Source organism: Rhinolophus sinicus, chromosome 3 (assembly GCF_057876585.1).
Source record: "Rhinolophus sinicus isolate RSI-liver-muscle chromosome 3, RSI-T2T, whole genome shotgun sequence".
Lineage (NCBI taxonomy): Eukaryota > Metazoa > Chordata > Mammalia > Chiroptera > Rhinolophidae > Rhinolophus > Rhinolophus sinicus.
The window spans coordinates 183,736,434-183,753,015 of record NC_142503.1 but is presented as its reverse complement, the minus strand read 5'-3'; the positions used below and the strand labels follow the sequence as shown (position 1 = coordinate 183,753,015).

Genomic DNA, 16,582 nt, shown 5'->3' with positions numbered 1-16,582 from the left:
CTCAATATGTATCCCTGTTGTTAAGCAGCCCATGACTGTATAATGTTCATAACCCAACATTCACTCATCACATACATTGCCATCTACTCAGGATTAAGTACTTAATCCTGAATTTGATGAAAGCTCCAAACTTTTTATTTCTACCTTGTAAAGTTCACTCATTCAAGTTGTTATTGAAAATTAGTTTTAATCCAGTCTCTCTCCAGAAATGGTAGTTAACAAATTTATGGGGGGAAAATGGACTAAAAGATGCGTGTCCATGCCCTTATTGCATAAAGGTATCCTGGCTTTTCCTTTATCTGGTAGGAGTCAACACTGCTCAGAAAGAAAACACACCTCCAAAGTAAATGTCACTTCAGGATGAAACTTGGTAAATAGAACCTGAACACACACACACACACACACCACCACCACCACCACCACCACCACCACCACCACCACCACCACATTCATCCTATCAGCTTCAAAGCTTAGGTGTTTTAATTAAATACAGAGCTCTACACCCTGGGATCTACACTGATCTTTATGGCTTTTAATGATAATCATAGAAAGTGACATGAACGTTCAAAGCTTATTTACTTTGATTACTGATTATGTACCTGCCATTCATAATCCTGAGATTGTAGGTGATACAATGAGGTATAAAAACAATTGTCCATTTACTCAAGGAGTTCAGAATGTACATGAAGAGACGCCAGGTCCTTTCTCATGATATGGTGCAAGGATTTGTATTTTCACTTATCCATAGAAAAGAAACACAAAAATAATGATTTTAATTTACCTCATCATTATCAAAGAAAGTACATTCTTCTCCAAGCCCTGAGGGGAGAATATATTTTTTCCCTGCCTCTCCCTAATCCTACACAGGCAGATATGTTGATACAAGAGCTGGCAGCCTGATCCCATTGTCAACTCACGTTGATCCCTAAGAAGAGCGCAGCAAAGGATATAGCAGACTAGAGTTAGTGACAATAACTCTTTTTTTGGGAAAAGGCTCTGGGCATTGTCTCTTCATCCTTAAGTAAAGAGCAAGTTGGATTTCTGCCCTCTACACTTTCAGGAGGATCTCAATATTTGCTGATTGCTTGATTCATTTCAACCAAATGAGGTCACGTTACAGACATCAGCATAAAAAGGTACTTCTTATCTACCTCATTGGATCCAATGCTGTGTTGTGTTGCAGAGCAAACAGGTTTTCTGCAACTTGGAAATCTATGGCAATGACGCAGGACACTGATATGGACAAATTGAACAGAGTACAGACAGCTGAGCAAACATTAAAGAAGTCTATGAATTACTAAATAATATAACACAAGTATAGTGAGTACATAACGTTAACTGGGAATGTTGGCAGGAATTCTTAAGGAGTATATGCTCAGACTGGATAAGACCATGGAGAATTCACAACCTTTTCAATAATTAATCAACATGCAATCTAGCAAGCTGATAAAATAAATCTGGCTTTCCCACACTATGTTCTAGACCAGCTTTGGAGCCTTGAAATTTCTTCCAAAAGTCAAGGTCCTATGAGCATTTTCAGAACATGTCAATTACTCATTTCTAGCTAAAGACAATAGCTCTAGCAGCTCTAAACTCTTTTCAAATTAAGGGAACAAAACTAATATTATTAGTCTTAATACAATTATTTTTTATTAGTTTCCTTTGTTCCTTTGCTTCAACCAAGCAAAGAATAAGAATAATATTTGTAGAACATTCTGTAATGAAGAAAGCACCATTTTTCTTGCGTATTTCTTTTGAACCTCACAACTGACCAGGTGAAGAGGCTGTAATACAGGGACTCAGCTCCCGCTCCCTGCACCAGAACGCAGGACATGGTGAGGCCAAAAAGGAACACCAATGGAGTCATGGATAGGGGGTTCATACCACTATATTCTCGCTGGCAGCTGGGTTGGAGATACAGGAACCAGGAGCCGCAATCTGCCATCTGCTTCTCTGCCAACCAACCAATGCAGCCACGACAGCTATATCAGTGGCTAATGGCTAACTGGTTACAGCTGATGGCCAACTAGTCACAGCTGATGGCCATCTACTACCCAAGCCAGCACCTTTCCACGTGAGGTCAAAAGCCTAGCAACTGCTCTCTGGGACTCTGTCCCCACACTCCACCCCTCAGGTCTGGCCTCACAATCTACGTGACAAACGTCTTCTGTGAGGGGCCCTGTGTCTGGAACCCAGCTCATGAGAAAACATTCTAGTCCAGTTCGTCATGTCCCAGGGGATGTCCCTCAGTGTCCACCTCCTTTCTGGACACAGCCAGGGTTCTCAGTGTACCACCAGTCCTTCTGTACACTGAGAACCCAGGAGCCAAAACTCCTGGGCACAGCCAGGGTTCTCAGGACACTGCCAGTCCGTCTGGGCACTGCCAGACTTCCCGGGCACAGCCAAGGTTTCTCAGGGTACTGCCAGTCTTTCTGGGCACAGCCAGACTTCCTGCACACAGCCAGCCAGGGTTCTCAGGGTACCATGCTGGAACAACAGTGGTTCAGAGCCAAAGTGCTTACATATTCTCAACAGCGGCCGGTCGAGACACAGGAAGTAAACATCCACCAGTTCCACTACAAGGTAGTACGTTCCTAAGCAAACAGTCAAGCTTTCCATCAAATCAGGGATGGGAGGCAATTCCCCACAGTCTAGTCATTCACCAAGGCTGTGTGTTGGCCTCATAATGTGTGCCCTCTCCACAGGGCGAGGGCTCCAAGTCCTCCCCAACCTGGGGGTAAGGGATGACCTTGACCTCACCTGTATCTTCCACCAAGGACTCAGCAAGCATTTCCTCCTGGGATTACAAGTCCCTCACCTGGGCTGCCTCAGCAAGCACTTCCCAGCCCACAAGGCCACAACAACCTTCACTTTCTCCGGCTTATGCTGGTTGGAGAACTGTCCATATCTTTCCACCTCTCCATGGGAGTCCAGCTCTCCAGCAGCTGCTTCTCATGGGCTTCCTGAAATTGAGTGTTCATATGCACAAACTGCTCCCCTGCCCTTCAGAGAGCTTTGGCTGGCACCATTCCCTGCCCGCTGTGCCATGCGTTGTGTCACGCAGGGACTCAGCTCCCGCTCCCCACACCAGAACGCAGGATATGGTGAGGCCAAAAAGGAACACCAACGGAGCCATAGGTAGGGGAGTCATACACTATATTCTCGCTGGCAGGTGGGTTGAAATACAGGAAGGAGCCGCAATCTGCCATCTGCTTCTCTGCCAACCAACTGCAGCCACAGCAGCTATATCAGTGGCTAATGGCTAATTGGTTACAGCTGATGGCCATCTGATCGCAGCTGATGGCCATCTACTACCCAAGCCAGCACCTTTCCACATGAGGTCAAGAGCCAGGAAACTGCTCTCTGGGACTCTGACCCCACAGAGGATATTATTAATACATCCATTTTACAGATGAGGTGCATAGGAGTGAAGTAAATTTTCTGTCATAGGGGTAAAAATGGTCCTTAATGTTTTCCTGTAAGATATTTTAAGATTAAACTTATGGTAGATAGCAAGTACTCTGAAAACCTTATTATTAAAACACTTTAAAAGTAGGCTGTATCTATCAATCAACAAAGAATTATCTAGGTTTAGTAGGTGGAAATGCTATATACCTATGTATGCTATATATCTATCCAATGCTATATACCTGTATTGTTTTATATAATTGTCTCTGGCCTCAGCAAGCTTACAACCCATTTAAAAGGCAAAATTGTGAATGTTCTGTAGACACTTAGAAAAATGAAGATCAATGAAGACTGGCCTGGTGAGAGAAGGCTCAGCCAAGATGAGATGCAAGTGAGAGCGGGAAGGATGCCAGAGTTGTGAATAAGAAGCAGCAGCAGGGGGGCAGTGGGGAGAGGGGAGGGGGTCCCATGAGAAGGCAAGGGTGTGTTATTGTGGAAAGCTGGTGAGGGGAAGCAGAGTTTGCCCTCCCAAAATGTGCCTTCTTGGGATATTAATTATTTTAAGCTGATCTTTTTTTTTTAATGACTCAGAAAGAACACTTGAACCTCTACCTTTACTTGCCTAAAGAAATTCAAATAGAAAAACCTGCTTAAAGGAAGGGAGCGATCACCTTAGTATCATAACATGATCTAAGTGTGGCAGACAGGGAGAAGCCAAGCCAAGTTTGTTTGTTAGACTCCCCTCTGTGTCCCACTGTTTCTGGGTGGCCCAGAAAGAATTTGTTTACTGAATCGTTGCTCTTTTTCATTTACCAGTGAATTGCCTATCTTTCCCCTGGAATCCCAGACCCTTCCCTCCCTCTCCTGAGTCCAGAATAGCACATAAGCCTCAACTGACCAATATATCCTGAGGTCCCCTATTCTTTGGGAACCCTCATATGTACATATGTAATAAATTTTTGTTCTTCCCTGTTCATTTATTTCATGTTAAATTATTAGAACAGTCAACAAAACTTAGAAGGTAAAAAAAATATTTTTTCCTCCCCACACTAGAAAAGAGTAAGAGAAGTGGTTAATTTGTCCATACAGCACCTAACACAGGGCATTAAATATAAGAAGCACTTTAGTAAAGAAAAGGATGAAAAAAGAATGAGTCTTTACTAAGCAGTGAACTTTCCCTAATCTTTTTTTTTTTTAAATAATAGTGCTTTAATATAAACAATTGTTGGAATCAATCAATATCCAAACTTTGCCCAATCTTATCAATCAGATAATAACTGCTTCTCCTGTGGAAAGCAGAAGTTTCTTCCCCAATTCTTCCCAAAGAAGTAAAACTATCACTATAAGTTCCTATTTTGTCACTAGAAGTTCTAATTTTTTTTATTTTATGACAAATGCGGCCATTGAAAATTTTGATACGAATATGAAAACAGTGTTTAAGGAATATTAATCTGGCCATGGTATGTGGTTTAGGTTAGAATGAAGAGAGAATAATGTTGGTGAATGCAGCTAGAACTCAGGTGCATCAGGTAGGTATGGGAAAATAAGGGCCAGGAGGGAAGTTTTCAGTAAGAAAGAGAAACGTGGTTACATAAAAGAGTGATTACATAGTTTAATTGTTAAGACTCGATGATCAATTGGATGAAAAAGGGAGGAAAATATACCAGATTTTACACTGTGATTTATAATCGGACAAAATCTAAGGAAACATTGTTAGTGACAGAAATAGAGATGAGGTTGTGACCCTGGAAGGCGGATCCTGGGAGAGGTCAGATTCTGTGGTCAAAAGGGAAGCAAAGGAAGGTTTGTCCTGCTCGTCCTGTCTGTCCTCTGCCATTCAGGGCACGGCCTGAAGTGCCACAACTGTCTTAACCCAAGTGGTAGCTGCACTGGCATCTCCAGTGGTTCAGATAATTTTGATGAGTGTCTATCCATCAAAATCCAGACAGAAACATTGTCATGCAGGGAGGCCGGCGGGGTCTCTGCTCCCGCTCCCCATACAAGAACGCAGGATATGGCGAGGCCAAAAAGGAACACCCACGGAGCCATAGGTAGGGGAGTCATACCACTATATTCTCTCTGGCGGCACTATACTCTCACTGGAGGCTGGATCCACACTGTCCGCAAACCGCCATCCACACTTGCCAGCCCAGCCGCCATCTTCTTGCTAGCCCCCATTTTCTGCTAGCGTAGCCACAGCAGTTATATTAGTGGCCAATGGCTCACTGGTTACAGCTGACGGCCAACTAGCCACAGCTGATGGCCATGCAATCACAGTTGATGGCCATTTACTACCTGAGCCAGCACCTGTCTATGTGAGGCCGAGAGCCTGGAAACTACTTTCTGGGGCTCTGCCCCCACAAACATATTATCAGTGTTGGAGGTTTGATCATTGCAATTTCAACTACGTTTCAAAAGGCTTAGGGGAGAAGGAGCTACAGTACAACCGCTGACAGAAGGCTCTGTGTAACAATAAACGATGGGACAAGTGTATCAGGAAAAACACATCTGCTGGTGACCCTGCTGCTGGCAGCAGCCTGGAACCTTTCTCTAAATCAATAGCAGGGGGTCTTCTCCTAACCTCCATGTCGTGCGGGGGACCCTGCTCGCTGCGCCATTTGTCGTGCAGGAAGGCCTGCGGGGTCTCTGCTCCCGCTCCCCCCATAAGAACGCAGGATATGGTGAGGCCAAAAAGGAACACCCACGGAGCCATAGGTAGGGGAGTCATACCACTATATTCTCTCTGGCGGCACTATACTCTCACTGGAGGCTGGATCCACACTGTCCGCAAACCGCCATCCACACTTGCCAGCCCAGCCACCATCTTCTTGCTAGCCCCCATTCTTCTCTCTTCTCTCTTCTCTCTGCTAGCGTAGCCACAGCAGTTATATTAGTGGCCAATGGCTCACTGGTTATAGCTGACGGCCAACCAGCCACAGCTGATGGCCATGCAATCACAGTTGATGGCCATTTACTACCTGAGCCAGCACCTGTCTATGTGAGGCCGAGAGCCTGGAAACTACTTTCTGGGGCTCTGCCCCCACACTCCATTTCTGTGTATTCCTTATTTCCTTTGCTGCTATGTTCCGTTTATATTATAGAACTAGATCCTGTTGGAAAAGACTAAAACTAGCTTGAGCAACTTGGATAAGAGAGAGACCCAGAAACTTTGAAGACCAGTCTTGTTTGCAGAGAAGGCTCATTTGTGGGAAGAAGTTTATCAGTGGAGAACGTATGATTTGAGCTGGGTTACATGCTTCTCCTTCTGCTCTTTGCAGTGACAGCTTGACTAGATTCTCTGCAATCCTCAGTTATTTCCCCTCTGATTCCTTGGATGTAGTTAAATAGTATGATCAATACTTTGGGGAGTTCTTTCCAACAATCTCTTTCACAGGAGATGCTTTCATCCTCTCCTTTCATGGCCATTGTGTTACCATACAGGTATGATGAATGTTCCAGATGTAGGCTGTTCATCAGGGGCAACAAGATTCTTAATGCAGTGTGATTGCAATGAGTGTTATATTCTCAACAAGAAGGTGTCTAGCAGAGTGGGAGATAAGCTTTCCAGATGACAAGGCATAGAAACACCAGGTCTGTCTTTGGAAAGATACCAGTGGCTAAAATCTGAGTTTTCTTCTGTCCCCACATTTTGTACGGGCTTTTGCTGTCTTTCACTAGAAAACCTTAATCGCATAAATTAATGGTGTGTTAAAACTATTCCCTTCCCTTTTTTATTGGAATATGGTGGGATATTTTGGCATTGTCACACAAGGTTCAAGATTGAACATTTGAACATTCTATGCTACATGTGATTTGCAGTAATAAGTGAGCTTGTTTAAAATATAACTGGTGAAAATACCCTTCAAATGTGTATGTATACTGTATGAACGCAATGGGAAGAGCCTTTGGAGTTGCAGTTTGGGAACTCCAAATGTCATCATAAACAGCAACAGGTCTGCAGGGGATGTTTTACCTGCTGACATCAAGCCTGGTGTTGACGCCTAGCTGACTTGGCACAGATTGTGTAAAATATATTTATAAGGACTATTAGCATATCGCACATGTTGAAACTTTCAGAAGTTCTACTGGTTTCCTAGAAAGTGATACAACTTTACAAGAGTGCAAAATTTTGCCTTTTTCTTGTGAGTGGTGGTAAATAATTCTCAAGATCCAGAAGACCTAACGACATTTGTTTTCTTATAATTTTGGCTGTATTTAACAACATAGCCTGATTTTTGCAGATGAAGGTGGAATTTCTTAATTAACATTTTTAAAACCGCTTGATTATGTAATCTGTTAGACAAAGTGGAATAAATGATACCTTTCTGAAAATAAAATCTAATTAAAAAAAGGAAGGAAGGAAGGAAGGAAGGAAGGAAGGAAGGAAAGAAATGAGTTGAGTGACAACAAGATAGTAGAAAAGAGAACCCTTTTTAATGGGACAGTATTTTTCCTTCATCCCCTCCATTGTGAATGTGGAACAGAGACTCTATGAAAGAAGATGGGCGATAAATGCCCAGAAGTATCAGCATATGCAGCAAGTGTGACTTTTCCAGAACTCGGAACTCAGACTACCTAGGTTCCAGGCCTAAGAGCTGTGGTTAGATCCTAGGGAAAGCAGAATGACACAATTTGATGAAGTTGGCAGGAACACTAAGCCATTGCCCTGCCACCCAGCTGGAGCATGCCTGGAGTTGGTACTGTCGACTGAAAAATAATATTGACTAAATAGTCCATCACCAAAAAGGTTTCATTTGGGAAAAGGACAAAGGAAAAGAAAAAAGGGCTGCAAACCAGCACTTGCACGTGCAGACCCTGCAAGCCATGTGCAGTGCACATACTGGCTTGTGTGCCAAGATGGAGAACATAAAAGGCAAAGAGACAGGAAGTTAGAACCACAGAGTTTTATGAAGTTAGGACCGTAGAGTTCGCCTAGGTGGGCCCATCAACTTCCACGAGCTCAACTACTCCCATAGACCTGCCAGCCTGATCAGTTTCCTTAAAGCCCCAGTTCCTATCAGTACTTAACACACAAGACTAGTTCCATTTCTGCAATGCACTTACTGTCACCTTTATTTCCAAAAATATCAACCTAGCTTTCTGAATCTAGTCAATGAAGAAGAGAACAATGTAGCTTGCAAAAAGAGAGAGATGAGGACAAGTGATTGAAACGGTTTTGCAAAGGCTGTTGGAACGTTTTCCAGATGATTAACATCTGGTGGCCCTCGTAAAAATCAAAACTAGTATTGAAATGATCTGCACTGGATGGGGTTTATTTCCTTTTGTTTTGTCAGGGAAAGGAGGATAGGTAGTGAGTTCCATCCTGGTTTCCCTATATACGGTGCTGTTTTATCTAAGTTAAAAAAGAAATACCTCATTTACCTCTGTGAAAAAAATTTAGATTAGAAAAGTGTATATTATAAATTTTGACCTATTTCACATACTTAAGTGTCATATCTTTTCTATTCAAAAGGAGTTAATAAATGTCACAAAATATGAAAAAAAAAAAAGAAATACCTCGAATTCGCTCTAGCTGTCGCATTTTTTCCTCAGTGCTGGTATCACTGTTTCAATTCAAATTTTCTAAATAAAACAAAGAGGAAGAGGAGCTTAATACATTACAAACTCTTCACCTAATAGTGGCTCAAAAAAAAAAAACACAAAAAAAAACCCGTGGGTTCAAAGCCTTGAGTTACTGTCTGGCCCAGGTGTAGCTAAGTTCTCTTCAACAGCCACCTTCACTTTTAAATTTTGTCCCACGAATGGACTGTGCATCCCAAGAGCACATTCCGAGAGAAGCCCATGAAGTGCATTGTGGGAACTGTAGTGTTCGGTGACTTGATGTTCTCCTAGCCCTGGACTCACGCTCTAATTCCGGGATGGTTGAACTCCGAAGCTGCCAATTAACTGGGGCCATGTCGGTGACGCCGTGGTCCAACCGGGAAAGCCGGTGTGAGAGCCTCGCATAATGATTGGCCAATGCGTGACACCCCGGGGGCGGGGCAGTGAGGTGGGCGGGAAGACCACGGCGATTGGGCGAAGCGACCGCAGCGGCAGGCGGGGATTGGCTGCGAGCTAGGGCAGAGAGGCCTGGGAAGGGGCGGAGGAAGGAGACCAGAGCAGGAAGAGCAGCGGCGAGGTGGCGGCGGCTGAGACGGTGGTGGCAGAGGCGAAAGCGACAGCACCAGGGGGTGACAGCAGCCCCGAGAGCAGGATGCGGGTCCGGGTCGGGCTGACACTGCTGCTCTGTTCGGTGCTGCTGGGCTCGGCCTCGACGTCCTCGGGTCAGTATCCGCCCCCTTGGACTGGAGGCTGGGAGCCACCGCCCCCCGGCCTCCATCCCGGGGCAGGGCCTTCGGGGCTCAAGCTGGAGACTCCACTGTCTCTGGTCACTCCTCGCGCTAGCTTGTCATTCGCTGTGCTTCCTTGGGTTTCGGTTGACCTGAGCTAGACAAGGTGTTTAGGGAACTAGAGAGGGGAGGACAAGAAGGGGCGGTCACCCTGCCCACACCTCTTTCCACTTCACAAACTTTACACGACTCCTCACGAATGAGGAATTGGTTCCTTGGGAGTGAATTCCGACAGCTGGCTTAGACCCACAATGACACACTGGAGCTTCCTCGATTTTCCCGTAGATTTTGTGCTGCATCGGGTCTGAAACTCAGTTTGGGATTTGTAATTTACGTACTTGACTCGCCTGGGGCTGTCACTGGGCAGAGCCAGGTCCATCAAAACCAGAATGTTAACAGTGGTTTGCTTAGTACCTGAGATGGTCCCTGGTCATCTTTGTCTATTTAATAATGAAAACTTTTGTTGCATTGGTGTCCATTCCCCCCTTTTCAGAAGTATTCTGAGAAAGTGGGTTTTACCTCTGTCACAGTGTTTCTGAGTTGTCCCATGTTTGTTGACAGTAATTTTATGGTTTGGGAGAACATCATGGTCCCTATAAATTTAAAAGGGATAGCAACTCATAACTTTCTATATAGATGAAGAAATTCATATGCTTTTGAATCGATCTTCCAATTTAGCTGATTTATACTCTGGTTCTGAAAATAATTTTCTGTTTTAATAGTTCAATCTGCCTATATCTGAAAACTTCTATTTTGAAAGTGTTGGTATGAGAAACACTTAGTGTTTCTAAGTGTTTGTAAAGAAACAATTAGTGCAAGAAAGCTTTTGAATTTTAATCAGTCCCTGTTAACAAGACAGCTGTTCTGTAGCTTTAAATTTTTTTGGAACAAGGCAGGGTATAAATGTCAACTCTTTTTTTTTTTTCCCAACAAAAAATTTCCCAGATGGTTATTTGAATCCCCAAATTATCTGTCCTAGTTGTAAGTCAATGCCATAACGTCATTCTGCTTCCAAAATAAGACTACTAAACCTAAAATTTTATCCATAATGTGGTCTGAGATACGATTTCAAAAGCAACAAGCATATGCTAGTTACTTTACTGCCAACATCATGCTTTGAGGTCCGCCTCCCCCACCCTTGTAGTGATAGTTTGCATCCATGACCAAAACTTTAAAACTTTACATGACTCTTGGAATGTTGCCAGCAGTTATATGATCAAAGAACGTATGACATGAAACTGTTGAGTGTAACGGATGGAGGAGCTGATGGACCATGTGCCACCTGCATCAAAATCTCTCTTAGGGGTTTGTTAAAAGTGCAGTTTTAGATCTGGCACAGGTCAGGGTGTCTGTAGTTTAACAAGCTTCACAAGTGATTCTTTAAACTGTGAGAACTGCTAGTTAAAGAACATGGTGTATACCCCTCTGAATTCAATTTACAGACTATAAAGAAAAGCATACAAACATTTTCCTGTATCTTCCTTTGACTACATTTCATAAACTTTAGAGTTTCATGTTCGTGGAGATGATACGTGAAGTCATTTAATCAACACTTGGGAGTCCCAGTATGTTATAATAGGAGACTCTTGATACTGACATGTTAACTCTCTGGGTTGTGTTCAGGTAAGCAGAGGACTCGTTTCGAGAAATGTCTGCCGTGATTTCCCTCACAGTTAAATTGGGCCCAAACGTTTCTCTGGTAGGGGCAAAAACCTTACTTAGCCAGAATTAAAACAGTATAGATGTGCATGCTGACAGGTGATAAAGGCTGTACTGTGTCACATGAAGGGAAAATGCCATAAAACACCTATGTGAAGTGAAGTTTTATAAATTGAGTACGTTGATTTTCAGTGGACTTTTTTACTCATTAAATTGCTTATTTATGTGGGATGTCAGCCTCGTTTTTAGCTTAGATTTAAAGATTTGCATCTATTTAAAAATCAACTTTTAGGTCATCATGTTGTGTTGACGTAAAGTTTGAATGGTAATAGTTGCACTTATTAGCAGGTAGAAGATGTTCAGCCAACAAAGAGAATCTTGAGCCTATCACTGTTAGTAGCTGTTGTCTAATATCTTGCTTTTGAAGGCATGTAAAAAATGATACTTTTATTGGAAGTATTTTCCTGTGAGTAAATACATTTAAAGAGGAGATTAAAAATATTTCTCCTTCAGTTTCAGTGGCATATTCACTGAGACATCAGAAGACTGGATGTCTCTTTGCACCGAACTCTTAAGACTTTCTGTATTTGAAGGTGTATCAGTATAATTTACATAACAAATGGGAAAATGAATTTTTAATGATTACTTTTCCCTGAAAGAATATCCCTGATGCTTTGCAGTTTTGGTAGATGATGAAATAAAAATGTAAATTGGTCTTTTTCAAAGGAAGGTGTACAATTACTAAAGTAATGTAAACCATTATATTTTGGATATGATATTAGTAGAGTAAGAAATCCATAACTCCTCACTCAAGTATTTTGCATTTTTCTTGTTGTTTGATGTCTGTGTTGTGATAAAAGAATTGCTATTTTGTTTTTAGTTATGCATAACTTCAGTGTCTTTAATCCTTACCTATTACATATCATAAGTTTCTAGGGTATAAGCAACTTCTTTAAATGTACTATGTGAATGGGTATATCAGTTTGAAAGAGAAAATAGCTTGTGCTTTAAGACTACCATCTGGAGTAGCTTCTCCCAGTTTAGTAAATGAGAAAGAATTCTCTTCTTTACCAGTAACCTTAGTATGTCTTCCTAGTTTGTGAAGAGAGAAGAGAAAGAGAGAGAAGCATGATGCAATTCACATGAAATAACCCTGATGTCACAAGTTCCCACATCTCAGAGTTCAGAAACACATTAATGGCTAACAGCTTGTAGTGTCTCAAACATACATGTCTTAAAATGTATTTATAAACATCTGTATTATTTACCGATGAGCTACATAAGTGACATGTTGTGACAAGGTACTATATTTAGTGATTTAAGAGTTCCAGCTAACTAAAGTTTCGGTATTTGGAAATATACTGTATATATTTGCATATTTAATGTCTGCTAGTTATTGTTTGTGATTGATTAAATACATCCACACATACAACTTCCATATATAACAGAGATGAACTTTTTTCCCTTTATCCAAAGATTTGCTGAGAATGGAATTTGAACCATATGTTAGAACTTGGGCTTTGGGTGATACTTGTGAAGAAGTTAGCATGAAGGATGATTGTCACTACCTAAATGTCATGGGCATTATGGGACTAATAATACATGCCATCCACTCCTCCTCCCTACCCACCAGCAATGAAACATATACTGAAGGTGACCTAAAAGCAGTGACTGTGAAAGTAGCCATAGTTTAAATTCCTTTGAATTGACAGCACTTTTGTGTATGATAATACCTCACGAAGTAGACTGGTTTTTCCCCAAAATATTCAAAAGAAACAAATATTGTGAAATAGAGTTGTGTATTTCTTACATAACTTTGAGTTGACTATACTTCTTAAAGTTAGCTCAGTACTGTGGTAAAACAAATTCCAAAACATGTTTTTGTTACACTTTAGAGTTACTAGTTACAAATAATATTTAGGATATGTGAGGTGAGGTAAAGATAAATGGCAACCATAACACCAATTTTTCTAGTAAAAATCACATGGTAATTTTTTTCCACTAGTTAGTTTCTCACATAACTTATGGAACGGGCAAAACTGAAATTCACTCCGAAATGAAATCAGGTAATTTTCAGAGTAAGAAGGAAACTTAGAGATCATCTGACAGTTGTTGGTTTGTTTGTTTTTACCAGGCCAGGAACACAGAGATCAAACATTTGCCTTGGGTTGTTGAATGTGTTTTTATAAGAGCAGAAAAAAGAATAACAAGTGGCAAAAATAAAAGTAATAATAGGAAAGCACAGAAAGAATAATAGAAGGAAAATTAATGTAATCAAACAAAGCCAAAGCAGCCGATATAAATTTGGAAGAAAGGCGTAATTAGTGGCTGGATTCATTGTTGATTTAATATAAGCTATTAATTTCTTAATAAATAATAAATATGTCTCATGTGAGTGAGTACATGATAGTAAGATGGGTATCTGGATATCTCTTCAGTAAGATACAACACAAATTCTAAATATCTCAGCCTGGCAACTCTGCTGTGAATAATAATAATTATTATTATTATTATTTGAAATGTCCATCTTTAGTAGTTTTAGTGAACAATAAAGTGCTAATTGGCACTAAAATAAACTAGTGCAACTCCAGATGCTGAGCAGAGGAAAAGAATAGGTGGAATCCTGAACCACAAAATCAGAGATTTATTTTTATGAACTTAGTAACTCATTCTCTGTAGTAGAGTAAATACTTGCAGAAGAATTGGATGATATCTGAAGTGTGTGTTTTTAGGGTGGTGGTTGTTGGTTTTCCTACCTGTGTAAACTTATCAAATGCTTTCCTGTAATAATACCTGTGATTTCCCAACAAGAAAAATGACTAAATTGTCTTGAAATTTCTTTACAGATGAGGAAGGCGGCCAGGATGAATCTTTAGATTCCAAGGTGTGTACTAAAATTTGCATGGACCCATATTTGATGCCCAATTTAAAAGCGTGATTTATGTATCTTAGAAAGGATATGAAATCTGCATCTTTTTAGCAACATAATTGGGTTTTTTTGAAAAAAGAAAAAACGATAACTGATAACTGGTATCAATATTAGTTCTAGTTCATCAGGAGGCAAAAAATCACTGACCCATGGGAGAAAAAATAATAAGTATTTCCCTTAAGAGTGTTGGTTATTAGGTTTAATTTAAACTTGAATGTACGTGTGTCTGTCTGTCTGTCTCTCTCGCTCACTCGCTCGCTCGCAGATAGAGAGAGAGAGAGCACCTAAAGGCACTAACATTTTTACTACGAGAGATTGATTTTATTCCTATTTTTCTAGTTTTTAGGTTTTTTTTTAAATTTTAATGACAACCTCTGCCATTTATTTTCACTTAGGTCAATTTTTAAAAAATCATTGCGTTAATGCACTTAAATTGGTTAATTGAATGGATAAGGCTGATTATTACATATCCAAAGAGACCAATCAATTATGATCCCTGATCTCTAGACTGAAAGGAATATAGATAAGAAACAGGAAGTTACAGTACAGGGCTGTCACAGGGGAAGTGTAAGGTACGTTGGGAGCATGTAGGGGAAGACCCTAACCCAGACTCGGGAATTAAGAAAGGCTCTGGGGGAAGTTGTATCTAAGTTGAAATTTGGAGAAAGAGGGTTAGGCAAGTGATGCAGACAATGTGGTGAACACGTACCAAAGCCTGCGGACATGAGCTGGTACGGCACATTCAAGGAGTTGACGGAGATATAGCTGCATTTCAAAAGTAATGGTCACATTCGGTGGGAGGGAGTTTGGTACGCTTAATAACTGAAAATACTTCCTGTTCTCAGACTTCTTTGCCATCAGATGAGTCAGTAAAGGACCACAGCACAGCAGGAAGAGTAGTCGCTGGTCAGATATTTCTTGATTCAGAAGAATCAGAATTGGAATCACCTATTCACGAAGAGGAAGACAGCCTCAGGAGCCAAGAAGAGGAAAGTGCCACAGAAGAAATCAGCTTTCTAGAATCTCCAAATCCAGAAAACAAGGATTATGAAGAACCAACGAAAGTACGCAAACCAGGTAGTCTGGACATTTTCTTTGCTTTTGCCTGATTTAGGAAGGAGACAACCACAACTTTAAAGCTAGTATAGAAAGATGTGACAGTCTGGTTTTACTGATTATTAATCACATACGAGGTCTGACAATTAAGTTCACAAACACATCCTAGAAAAAGTGCTACTACATACCTCATTGCTGAATATCACTACGGTCACCTTCAAAGTGCTCCCCTTGGGAAGCTATGCACCGATGCCAGCGCCTAGTCCACCCTTCAAAGCAATTCTGGAAATCTTTCTCTGGAATGGCTATCAGAGCTGTTGTTGTATTACTCTCTATGTTCTAAATGTCATCAAAATGTCTTCCTTTCAATATTTTCCTTTATCTTTGGGTAAAGAAAGATATCATCAAAATGTCATCAAAATATTTTCCTTTCAATATTTCCTTTATCTTTGGGTAAAGAAAGAAGTCATTGGGGGCCAGGTAAGGAGAGTAGGGAGGGTGTTCTGATACAGTTATTTGTTTAGTGGCTAAAAACTCCCTCATAGACAGTGCCTTGTGAGCTGGTGCATTGTCGTGATGCAAGAGCCGTGAATTGTTGGCGAAAAATTCAAGTCGTCTAACTTTTCCAAGCAGCCTTTTCAGCACTTCCAAATACTAGTAAACTTGGTTAACTGTTTGTCCAGTTGGTACAAATTCATAATGAATAATCCCTCTGATATCAAAAAAGGTTAGAACATCATTGCAACAAGTTTGTGAACTTAATTGTCAGACCACATATAATGTACAGAAGGTAGTTCTACAGGATTTTCTAGATTTTAATATATCGACGTTACTCACTTAATGGATTTGGCACATTACATAAGCCAAATTCGGTAGTCCAAATTGCATTTGCATTAATATCCTAACATTTCTCTTTGGACTCCAGTATGTAAGAATCTGTTGGCGTGGTCCACACAATAGAAAGTCAGGAACGATGGTCTAACATGCTGCTTTGGTTGTTTTCAGAATTGTGTTAGTAACCTTGTCAATCATGCTCGGTAATTTGATTTAGGTGTTTATCCCTCTCCAGTTGAAGCTTACATAAACTTTAAACATGACCTTTTTCTTAAATTTAAATTTTTGAATTCACAACATAATCATTCTCACAGTAGAGTGTGCTAAATATCTATCCTTTAAAGAA

At 40.9% G+C, this 16,582-nt stretch overlaps 2 protein-coding genes across 2 annotated transcripts in view; both read left to right on the top strand.

Moving 5' to 3' along the window:
- Window positions 1-3,742: 3,742 nt before the first annotated feature.
- Window positions 3,743-5,970, top strand: LOC141570753 (CD59 glycoprotein). Its single transcript, XM_088797069.1, is given in 4 exon segments — window positions 3,743-3,799; window positions 5,198-5,339; window positions 5,749-5,882; window positions 5,884-5,970. Coding segments are annotated over 4 exon segments (420 nt in total).
- A 3,525-nt stretch (window positions 5,971-9,495) lies between these two features.
- SEL1L (SEL1L adaptor subunit of SYVN1 ubiquitin ligase) overlaps window positions 9,496-16,582 on the top strand; it is a 50,879-nt gene continuing 43,792 nt past the window's right edge. The window contains exons 1-3 of the mRNA XM_019731117.3: window positions 9,496-9,692; window positions 14,264-14,301; window positions 15,192-15,423. Coding sequence (XP_019586676.2) covers window positions 9,623-9,692; window positions 14,264-14,301; window positions 15,192-15,423 — 340 coding nt within the window. The 5' untranslated portion in view covers window positions 9,496-9,622. The remainder of the gene's footprint in view (window positions 9,693-14,263; window positions 14,302-15,191; window positions 15,424-16,582) is intronic.